Genomic DNA, 12,299 nt, shown 5'->3' on the forward strand with positions numbered 1-12,299 from the left:
ACCGTCAGTACTCAGTCGTAGTGTAGCATTGCCAGTGAGCAGTTCAATACACTTACGTGTCTTTTACGAATATTTAGTGCTGTTCGACTTTTTAAATTAAATATAAAATTATCGATATGAAGAAATTTGTAAGTCGAGAACTACCGGACATCGAGGTCAGTGGATTTTTTTATACGTATTTGTTTTAATAAAGTTTAATGTGTGTAGCAAACAAACCTTGAATTCTTCCTGTCTGTAACAAGGGTAATGCGTGCAAAACAAAATTATGAACATCTTACTAATAAACCGTGGACCGCGAAAAGAACCCTTAGAAAATCTTTAATATCCTAAAAAATACTTGATCTAGTTTTATTAAATAATTACGTGAGTTCAGAAAGGTAATCGAAAATCTCTCCTCAACTTCATAAAATATAAAATATTACACGAAAAAGTACACGTGTCTCCATGGATTGGGTAAAAATTTTAAAAAATTGTTGTATTTATCTGTTTTTGCTTTGAATTTTATTTAATTTAAATTAACTATAGTATACATAAACAGTTTATTATTTTCCCGAATAATAAAAAAAATTTAGTTTAAAATAATTTTTTCGTAAATCTCACTAAATCTCACCTGGGGGGTGTTAAGCTGATCGAAAAATAGCTCACGTAATTAATGGATGCCCCTTACCGGGCCGGTGGACCGAAGACATGTGGCATAGGTAGTGTTAAAAAAATTGTTATTTATAAGTTTCAACGTTAAAATGCAGTTACATAAACTTTATATACAAGTAAAATTGTCTTTACTAATAATTGGACACATTAAATAAAGTTAAGTAAGAACAAAAGCCTGAGAAGGGTTTATAGGCAAATTCAAAAACAACGTAGGTATAGAACATTTATGAAAATACATAAAATATATAAATATTAAAGACAATATTCTGTCAGTCAATAGTCAGTATAAGTCAATGATATGGCCTTTCAAAAACCGATCGAAACCACTACTGTTAGAAGAATAAAATTTTGAGTTAATAGAGATTATGTTGTTAAACACATTAAATTTTCTGACGGAAAACAATTAAATTTAAAAACGACATAACGTAAATTACATTCAGCTACTTACGTTTTATTTTAAATATTTAATAAAAATATAAATTAATTATTAAAACGTAATACAACTTGGAAAGCATTTTATGATTACAATATTAAAATTAACATCAAAGTATAAAGTGATTATATTATTTCAGAATCTTTTAAAATTAAATCCAAGGGTTGAGCCGTACAGCAACTTGGTACCGTCGGCACAAACCAAGAAAAATAAACAACATTGGAAGAGAAATGAAGATAGAAAATGTACCGTAAGTAAACTTACATACATGTTAAATATAACACCTTTTTTACAAATGTTACCTTCGTTAAGACGAACAGACCGACCGAGGACACTTCAGCCTATCGCAGTCCGCATACAAGTTCGCGCCAAAAATGGCGAGAACTCATATGTGTTGCCCATAGTCACCACGTTGGGCAGGCGAACACAGAGGACATCTTGTTCAAATTCAATTGAAAAAAGCATTTTTAACTTTATGGCATCAACACAACTATTTTCCGCTATAACTTATTTCACTATTTTTTTTTATTCCAATGTGTTCTTTAATTAAAACTACTTCATTTTCTTTATATTAATTATTCTTAATTATAAGTAATTTTTAATTATTTCGACGCTTGGTTCCCTTAATTACAGCTATGTCGATTGCGTAAACCTTTAATGTATATCAGACTAGCTGCTGCCCGCGACGTCGTCTGCGTGAACGCTATACAGCAACAAAAATACCTACGATTATACCTTTTAAAATAACATTCATTTACCCGTTTCTTCTTTACATTTAAATTTTTAATTATTTTAATTTAATTAATTTTTAATTATTTTAATTTAATTTTTTATTAAAAACTCATAGATGACGCAGCTTTCAAATTTTCTTGTCTACTTATATTCATTTAATTATGTTTATCGGCTTAGTTACTTATATTGCGTGATGTTTATAGTGCGTAGCTAGCTTATATAGTATGGTTATTAACATAATAACAACAACAATCAAATATGCGTCGTTAGATTACACGTTCCCGGTAGGTGATAGCATGATAAATTGACCCGACTTCTTAATAATATTCGTGCCAAATTTGAAGTAAATCCATGCAGTACTTTTTGAGTTTATTCTGAACACATACAGACAAAAATTCTAAAAACTATATTTTTGGCTTCGGTATCGATTGTAGATCACACCCCAAGTATTCTTTAAAAAAAAATATTCAATGTACAGTTTTGACTTTCCTACCATTTTATTATATGAATAGATGTAGAATTATGAGAAATATTGATTTTTAGAGCTGTCCAACATTGGAAAAAAACTTCGATGACATCAAGCACACCACCCTGTCTGAACGAGGCGCGCTGAAGGAGGCGGCGAGATGCCTTAAATGTGCGGACGCTCCGTGTCAGAAGTCATGTCCCACGCAGATTGATGTGAAGAGTTTCATCACCAGTATTGGTAATAAGGTTAGTAAAATAAGTTGTTTTTTTTCCAAATATGTAGATTAGAGGAATATTTCAGATACGTGTTATTGCTTGGATGTGCTGAGTACCAGTATGTTACAGTAGATCAAGGAGCACTCGTTAACACAGCCAATACGTAAAGTGTTTTAACTGAGGTAGTGCACAGCAGGAAATATCCTGCTCAAACGCTGCTCTGGACGTTTATGTTTACTAAACCTCTACCAGCAAGCTGAAAAAATGTCTAATTCTAAATGTAAACACAAATTATTTAAAAAAAATAGATTTGAAACGACTCTCTTCTTTATTTATGATTTAATTCTGGACAAAAGTTATGAAATGTTTATAAATGTAACTCTTTTGTTTGACCTATGACACCATTTTTTCTTATCCATATATTATTTCCATATATATATTTCTATCCATTTCCATCCATTTTATGTCTATAGATAAGAAAAAATGTGATAGATAAGACCATAAAATATCCAAGCCGATTAAGTGCAATATTATTTTATATATATGACATGCACACATTAATTTGCTTACTGATTGTGCGTTATCATGGTGTTATAAGTCTTTAATCTTATTATGCATAGTTTTGACTAAATATCTGCATATAAAGGCAGCTGAGTCGAGCTTAATTCGCCACTTTGCTCCACTGTGGGTTGGCGGATATATTCCCCACTAAGAGTAACAATCGCTATCAGCTGTCCGTGACAACAACCGGGACCAACAGCTTATCGTGCTCTCCGAGACGCGGTGGGGAGACCCACAAGGACAGACAACCAGACTTTAAAGAAATATTTGACAAATACAAATATCCATTATGAGCGGGAATCGAACCCGCAATCGCCGGTGTGTGAGCGCACATAAAGTGCACGCACCACTACACCAGAGTGGTGTTAATTTTTATTTAGATTGACTTAATCAATAAAAATATAATATAATACAAGATCGGCAAACAAAGCGTACGGCTCACCTGATAAGCTAGCTTGCGATCCTTCTCCGCAAGCGCGTTGCCGGCCTTACCCCCAACCCTCCCCCCCCCCCCCCGAGCTCTGGTTACCTTACTCACCACAGGACACCGTATTATTTAGCTGTGATTTTCTGTAAGGTACTCCTGTGTGTGAGTATCTCGAGTACTTCCCCAGTCGGGCTGCTTCATATATTGTGCCCTACCACAGTTAATAATAATAAGGCTATAAAATTATAATGATGAATTTTCATACATTATTAAATAGCTAATATTTTTTAATATTTATAATCAGAATATCGCCTGAACTGTGTTTGATATTCCCTAAATGGAACGCTAATATCCAGAAACACGTTTAATTTCTAACAGAACTATTATGGAGCTGCCAAGGCCATCCTGTCAGATAATCCCTTGGGACTGACTTGTGGTATGGTGTGTCCTACCAGCGATCTTTGCGTGGGTGGCTGCAACTTGCACGCTAGCGAGGAAGGAGCCATCAATATTGGTGGCTTGCAACATTTTGCTGTTGACGTAAGAATTTTTTTTTTCAAATGTCACTCTCTGAAAAAATAAATGCTTAAAAATGCTATTTCACAAAGGTTTCCACGTTTTACTCTGAATAAAAAGGATGGTTGGAGATATTTATACAGTTCAGAAGGTTTTTGAATATAGGATTCTTTATGTAGTTCTATTTACCCTGAACGAAAACACCTAAGAGATCAGCGTAAATAACCTGACCTTAAAACCTGTTGTTTTTGGCTTTTCTTAGTGCGTCTTCTGTTACCGTACTCGATTTCCGTACTCTTGATTATTTCGGCTTATATAAAATTAAATAAGTACTAGTTAATATAATTAAAAATATCTATTTATATTCATTTGATCATTGATGAAATTATTAATAGTTTTTTACATTTTATCAAAGTATAAATCTGGTCCTCCAGTTTATATTAAAGCGTAATCATTTTTTTTTTCTAAAAAAACTTGTTTTTAGGTATTGACCCAATAATATGTACAAATATTTATCAATATAATAAGTCAAAATGATAAAAATAACGTCGAATGTATAAATGTCAATGTCATTCTGTGTATCGTAATATATTGTTTATGTTAGCTAGTAAGCTGTACCCCGCGGCTTCATTCGCGTTAATTTAAGGAAAAACATAGGTATTAAAATAATTTTTAAACCGTTACTGCGCATCCCCTGACTAAATACTATATATGACAAAGTTTATCTTATTAAAATTGCCTTTTAATTTTTTGGGATCATTAATTCGTTGTAGACTTATTTTAAAACAGTGATCTAGTTATCTTCTAAGATAGTCATTGAAATTAAATAGCGTCACGGACAATTTTGTTCAAAAAAAAATATATATAAATAAATACATGTGATGAATAACGTATTTATTTGGATAAGGGTTTATATCAAATCCATAAAATCACCTACGCAAATAGTGCATTATTATACATAGAACAAAATTGATTACCATAAAAAAGGTATAACATTATGGTAAATGAGTAGACATGGACTGTCGAAGATTTTTTTTAGAGCTTTTAATGGCGATCAATGTCGTTGTACATCGTTTTCGGGTATATATAAATAATGTATCAACTCGAACAAGCAGTTCCCAAGTTTAAAACGTTAAAACAAACAAACATATAACTTACAAAACTTAAATAATAGACCTCATTATTAAATGTGCTCCGTTTAATTAAGATAATTACATGTTAACAATTGCGCAGTTAATAGGTTTACTATTTTAAAGTTGATAAGAAATCATTTACTGACATAGTTTTATGCGTAGATTATGAACTACAGACATACATATACATATTTTAAAGTTATCAGTAGTTAGTAACGTCTTGCCGTCCTCGGCTTTCATCGGCTGACTGACCCTATATACCGATACGAATGGCATTGGTCAATATTTTGATTCATATGGACGATCACCTGCACGATATCATCTAAAGTTTTTAAAAAGGAATTGTAAAAGATGGGACTGGAATGTTGATATGATTCAGAATGAGTGGACTTCAGTTTGTGGCGAATATTGCTTAATGTATTTGCTATATAAGTTTCAGGGATGTTCATTGCATGGTTTTACGAGCATATTTACAAGGAATACTTTGTACAGTGATATTTTAGTGGATGAGATGTTTCGCTCTTATTTTATAGATAATAAGCAATAACATTTTCGAAATAAAAATTGTAACAAAATATAGGTATGTGTTTTATTTCTGAATCAGAATAGCGTGGTAGTTACGAACAAAGAATGATAATACGTAGGACTGATAAGCAGGGCGTACAATGAGTATTTTTTTTTAAGATCAGTCAGGCGATGAGAGCCGAGGACGGCGAGACGTTTGTACCAGTTCTGGCTCGTGAGCCACAAACTAACTACTGTTCTCACTATTCCATATCTTTTTCGTATGTAAATACGCATTATTAGATGTAACTCGAAAAGCGCATGTTAGATCGCAATTTAATATAAATGAGACCACATGACTCGCGCCACCTTTTCGATTAAAAGAAAAATAGAAGTAACATAAATTATATATGAAAAATTACAATGAAATTGAAAACCTCCTCCCCTTTTTAAGTCGGTTAAAAATTACAAATTGATGTTTATTACGATATCACTAAAATTATTTACAGGGTAAGAACTGCGTTCGTAGATGGAACCTTCCTCAGATTTTGAGTAGTTTTGAGTGTCAATTTGGCTTGATGCCGATGCGGCGCAAACAGATTGTCAGACAGACAGACGACAATTCTGAAAATATTTTTTTGAGCTCCTATTGTTAGCCTAGAAGGCGGTAGGCTGTAGGTTTTTAGATTGTAGGCTGTTTTACTTCAGCTCAAAAAGTTTCATTCGTTATTATACATATTCGATTTGTTATTCGTACAAGAAAAATTACAAATTTAATTTTCAATACATTTTAATAGATATTCATGAAGATGGGTATCAAGCAAACTCTGGACCCCAAGACGAAGCCGCTGCCTAAAGGTGGCGATCAGAAGATCGCTTTAATTGGTGGTGGACCAGCGAGTCTCAGTTGCGCCTGCTTTTTAGCCCGACTTGGATACAAAAACATCACAGTTTATGAAAAGGAAAAATATTTAGGGGGGCTAAGGTACTTCATTTATAGCTTATTTTTTTTTCATTAAGCATCATCATACTTTTGTCACCAGTCATTTATAAATATCCTAGCGACCTCTATCCGTCCATATTATTTTACACGATATATACCTTCTCCGAAACACGCTTCATCTTGTGGTATTAGTATTATTCCGATCGGTTCAATACTTTTAGCAGTATAACCGAACAAAAAAAAACCGATTGATAATTATGTAATACAATAATTTCTTGTAATTGTTATTGTTAATAATGTTTTTAAATTTATACCAAAATATCCAGTACACCTAGATCTTTATTGAAAGCGACAAATATATTCTATTCCAGTTCATCTGAGATTCCACAATTCCGTCTTCCGTATGATGTTGTGCAATTTGAAATAGATCTCATAAGAAATTTGGGAGTGAAATTCGTGACTGGAAGAAAACTGTCTTCTAAGGATTTAACAGTTGATGTGCGTATTCTTAGGTTACTGTGATTTCTCTGACTATAATTTTGTGCGTGATTAAATAATTTTTATTTGTTTTTGTGTATTTTTAGTTCCTATTCTTGCCTTTATTTTACAAATTATGATTATGCTCTATCTTTCAATAAATTTCCAATTTTTAAGATTAGATCAATTTTTATTTAAAAACAAAATTAATCGCTTTATCAGGTATTAAACAAGTAATAAACGTATCAATCCACATAATCTGGCACGCAAAAATAAAATGATTTCAGGGTCTTTTAAAGGATGGTCATTCGGCAGTTTTCTTAGGTATTGGTCTACCGGAACCAAAAAGCGTACCCATTTTCAAAGGTCTTACAGCGGAGATGGGTTTTTACACTAGCAAAGATTTCTTACCACTCGTTTCCAAAGGAAGCAAAAGAGGTTCGTAAAATATTAAAAGTAATTTGATGAGCTGATTAAGAATGTCATAAGTAAATCGGCCGTAGATTCCATTATTCATTTCCATTTCCATTCATTTCATATTCCATTTCCATCCATTTTAAATAAGCTGTAGCCTATTAAAAGATTGATATTTTATGTCCATTATTTTTTTCATTTTTTGTAAAACCAGTTATTTTGAAGAAAATACGGCAGTTTGTATTATAAACAATATGATAGAAATCGAACATATTGTCATTAAGACAGGGACATTAATCAATAAATAAAACGTTATTCATCTATCAGCCTTTAGGAGTCCACTGCTGGACATAGGCTTCCCCTAATGTTCACCACTCCGTCCGGTCCTGTGCCCTTTGAATCTAACAGCTTTCCGTGTTCATTGTGTTTGGCGTTAGAATCTAGCACCACTCCCGTCCTTTCCGTGAAGGTCTTAAGAGGCGATCGAGGAAAAATTCCAGGAGATGGGCAGTAGCGTCTCCTAAGTATCATAACATCTACAACGATAGGCACTAATACATTATATACCTATTATATTATTTATTGCACTGAAAATAAAGAAACAAGTAAAAATCATATATACAAAGAAAGTGGGCAAGGGCGAACTTATCTCTAAAGTCTGTTCAACGAGAAGAGATACCAAATGTAAACAAAGCCCATCATTTTTTCGTAGCGACGACGGAACAAACAAAATGTAGTCTATCTCTTTCTATTTTGTTTGTTCGCTATCTACTGGACGTCTCTCTGCAATGTCGAACGATAACTAACTGGCCTTGAAAACAATCGGACCGCGTACGGCCCTTTGAATTTGTATTATTTATTTTTATTTCATTTCGTGTCCTGAAGCGCTCGGGTGATTTTTATATTTCGATAATCTTAATATATATAAATCTCGTGTCACAATGTTTGTCCTCAATGGACTCCTAAACCACTTAACCGATTATAATAAAATTCGCACACCATGTGCAGTTCGATCCAACTTTGAGAGATAGGATAGTTTAAATCTCAAATTATAGTCGCAATTTTAATTTATTGCTAATTATTTGTCTGTTATTATTTGACAGTCACAATTATCTGTTAACTCCAAATGATTCTAACAGATGTCGATACCTTTCGACTGGGTTGAGTAAGTAATCAATAGATGGAGCTGCTATGGTAAATCTACGAACGTGTCATATAAGCTACATTTTAACAGCATAATGTAATATAACAAAAACTTTAGCCACAGCAACGCGTGGCCGGGTCAGCTAGTTATTATTTAAGAAGTTTAAAATCTTATAATTCAGTAATTACAAAATATATTTTACATTTAAAAATTTTGTGTAAGTAAAAAAAAAGGTTACAAAACCCTGCATAGTTGAATGACCTCGCATTTGGTCCGTTTACATTTGGCACCTCAGCTCGTTGAACGCACTTAGAGATGTGATAGATAGATGTGCAACTGCGTCACTACTTCAGGGATGTGCAGCTGTAAGCCGGCGCTGCCCGCGCTGCACGGCGCGGTGGTGGTGCTGGGCGCCGGCGACACGGCCTTCGACTGCGCCACGTCAGCGCTGCGCTGTGGCGCGCGCCGCGTGTTCGTCGTCTTCCGGAGGGGCTTCGCGCACATCAGGGCCGTGCCCGAGGAGGTTTTATTTTTATTTTATGGCACTAGCTTCGCGCACATCAGGGCCGTGCCCGAGGAGGTTTTATTTTTATTTTATGGCACTAGCTTCGCGCACATCAGGGCCGTGCCCGAGGAGGTTTTATTTTTATTTTATGGCACTAGCTTCGCGCACATCAGGGCCGTGCCCGAGGAGGTTTTATTTTTATTTTATGGCACTAGCTTCGCGCACATCAGGGCCGTGCCCGAGGAGGTTTTATTTTTATTTTATGGCACTAGCTTCGCGCACATCAGGGCCGTGCCCGAGGAGGTTCTTTTTTTATTTTATGGCACTAGCTTCGCGCACATCAGGGCCGTGCCCGAGGAGGTTCTTTTTTTATTTTATGGCACTAGCTTCGCGCACATCAGGGCCGTGCCCGAGGAGGTTTTATTTTTATTTTATGGCACTAGCTTCGCGCACATCAGGGCCGTGCCCGAGGAGGTTCTTTTTTTATTTTATGGCACTAGCTTCGCGCACATCAGGGCCGTGCCCGAGGAGGTTCTTTTTTTATTTTATGGCACTAGCTTCGCGCACATCAGGGCCGTGCCCGAGGAGGTTTTATTTTTATTTTATGGCACTAGCTTCGCGCACATCAGGGCCGTGCCCGAGGAGGTTTTATTTTTATTTTATGGCACTAGCTTCGCCCACATCAGGGCCGTGCCCGAGGAGGTTTTATTTTTATTTTATGGCACTAGCTTCGCGCACATCAGGGCCGTGCCCGAGGAGGTTTTATTTTTATTTTATGGCACTAGCTTCGCGCACATCAGGGCCGTGCCCGAGGAGGTGACCGCGCTCCCACTCCCGTGACCACTCCGGTGTAGTGCTGCGTGTGCGGGTTCCTTTCCCACTCGCGATGGATATTGGTTTTTGATTTGGTTTTGAAAAGATATTTCTTGTCTGTCAGACGAAATGCCTTGTGAGAGAAAACGGGGACAAAATTAAATGACGGGAGTTATTTTTTTTATATCACTAGATCGGCAAACAAGCGTACGACTCACCTGGTGGTAAGCGGTTACCGTAGCTTATAGACACCTGCAACACCAGAAGCATCGCAAGCGCGTTGCCGACCCAATCCCCAGTCCCCCCAGGAGCTCTGGTCACCTTACTCACCAACAGGAACGCAATACTGCTTGAAAACAGTATTATTTAGCTGTGATCTTCTGTAAGGTCGAGGTACTACCCCAGTCAGGCTGCTCCATATTTTGAGCAGGATATTCCTGCTGTGCCCTACCTCAATTAAACCGCGCTCCCACTCCCGTGACCACTCCGGTGTGGTGCTGCGTGTGCGGGTTCCTTTCCCACTCGCGATGGATATTTGTTTTTGAAAAGATATTTCTTATCTGTCTAATGAGATGCCTTATAGAAATTAGATGACGGGAGTTATTGCACAAAATGATATTTTTAGAGAGATATGTGTTTATTAGTAGACATTTTTGTTTATATATATATTTATTTCCGGTCTGGTTGTTAGTCCTTGTGGGTCTCCCCACCTTGCCAAGGAGAGCACGTTAATCTGTCGATACAGGTTGTTATCAATAGAAATCGTAGCTCATAGTAGGAAATGTATATGCCAACGAACAGTGGACAGGGCTGTAGATTAAACTCCAACCCTTTACCTACACGAAGGGAGAGCCCTATTCAAAGCAGTGTGATGCATCAGGCTGAATCAAATGGGTTAGGGTAATGATGTACTATGGTCCTTTCTCACGTGTGCCTTTTGTATACTAAATAACATTAGCAGATAACTCTGACAGATAATCGATTGCAGCTTGTAGAAGATAGCGCTGATCAAAGTAGCTCACACTAAGTTTCGTGTACAGAATGAAAAATCGTAAATATCCTCTAGTATTTTTTGATGTGTCAATTTGCGCGGTATGCTCGCATTTTTCGGGTTCGGATACCGCGAACTCCAAAAAGTTGGAGTAATCGGTAATTTCCACAAAATAAAAATAACAAAGTTGTCTATTTTTATCGATTATTACATCTTTTTTTCCGAAATACTTAGCCCTTTTGAACTCTTTACTAACTCCTTAAGTCTCTCATATACTATAATAATATTAAAAAAGGAGTTCTTACATGCTGGTTGTAGATTATTGCCGATATTTCGATCCATTTGCACATTACCGTTAACCTAATATTATGATATTAGTTACTTTGGACCTTGATCAATTTTATTTAATTACTAATACTTTTACAGGTAGACCTTGCTAAAGAAGAAAAGTGTGAATTCATTCCGTTCATGTCGCCACAAGAAGTTATCGTTCGAGATGGGAAGGTAGGATATTTTGAGTTCTATCTGTCTTTGTTTATTATTAAACTTGTTGCCCGGACAGACTTCATTCTGTCAAAAGTTCATAGTATTTTTTTTATAATATTAAAAATTTCCGTGGCCTTAAGGATCAACAAAAAATAAATTAGCCGAATCAGTCGAGCCATTCTCGAGTTATGCGCTTAGCAACATTCATTTTTATTTATATAGATAAAAAGGGTACTTATAGATAAAAATTTTATATTTGATAAAATATTAAAAGTTGAACGTTTCTTTTTTTCAAATTATATCAAGTATAGGAAACTGTCTTAAGAAACAAAAAATTTTGTATAAACAAAGTTCCAATATGGTCAACCCTAAACTATTTATAAAACTTTTTCACTTCAATTTGAGCTTATATTGACTATTTACCTTATTATTCCTTTAATGTACTTTTTAAAATAATTCCTCTGTAATTTCTAATTTCTAAATACAGATTGTTGGCATTAAAATGTATCGCACTGAGCAATCAGACGACGGCGAATGGTTTGAAGATCCGGATCAAGTTCTTCAGTTGAAGGCCAATTTCATTATATCCGCTTTTGGATCTGGGCTTTATGATAATGAAGGTATAACATTATAAATGTCTCTATTGAGGTAGGGCACAGAAGGATATATCCTGCTGAAATATGGAGCAGTCCGACCGGGGAAGTCCCTCGACCTTACATAAGATCACAGCTAGATAGCATTGTTCCTAAGTAGTGTTGTGCTCCTGTGGTGGGTAAGGTGGTCAGATTTTAGGGAGGGGAGGATCGCCAAATACGCGATATAGCGTATAAACGTATAAATATACTCGTATATAAGCTGTGGATAACCGCTTACCCTCATGTGGGT

The 12,299-nt window shown here is 35.6% G+C and overlaps 1 protein-coding gene across 1 annotated transcript in view; it reads left to right on the forward strand.

The window, feature by feature from the left end:
* LOC123656970 (dihydropyrimidine dehydrogenase [NADP(+)]) overlaps positions 1-12,299 on the forward strand; it is a 27,457-nt gene continuing 15,158 nt past the window's right edge. Inside the window, exons 1-10 of the mRNA XM_045592575.1 lie at positions 1-155; positions 1,224-1,334; positions 2,360-2,530; positions 3,867-4,028; positions 6,439-6,626; positions 6,956-7,082; positions 7,349-7,499; positions 8,973-9,142; positions 11,355-11,432; positions 11,902-12,034. Coding sequence (XP_045448531.1) covers positions 117-155; positions 1,224-1,334; positions 2,360-2,530; positions 3,867-4,028; positions 6,439-6,626; positions 6,956-7,082; positions 7,349-7,499; positions 8,973-9,142; positions 11,355-11,432; positions 11,902-12,034 — 1,330 coding nt within the window. The 5' untranslated portion in view covers positions 1-116. The remainder of the gene's footprint in view (positions 156-1,223; positions 1,335-2,359; positions 2,531-3,866; positions 4,029-6,438; positions 6,627-6,955; positions 7,083-7,348; positions 7,500-8,972; positions 9,143-11,354; positions 11,433-11,901; positions 12,035-12,299) is intronic.

This window comes from Melitaea cinxia, chromosome 10, assembly GCF_905220565.1.
Source record: "Melitaea cinxia chromosome 10, ilMelCinx1.1, whole genome shotgun sequence".
Classification (NCBI taxonomy): Eukaryota; Metazoa; Arthropoda; class Insecta; order Lepidoptera; family Nymphalidae; genus Melitaea; species Melitaea cinxia.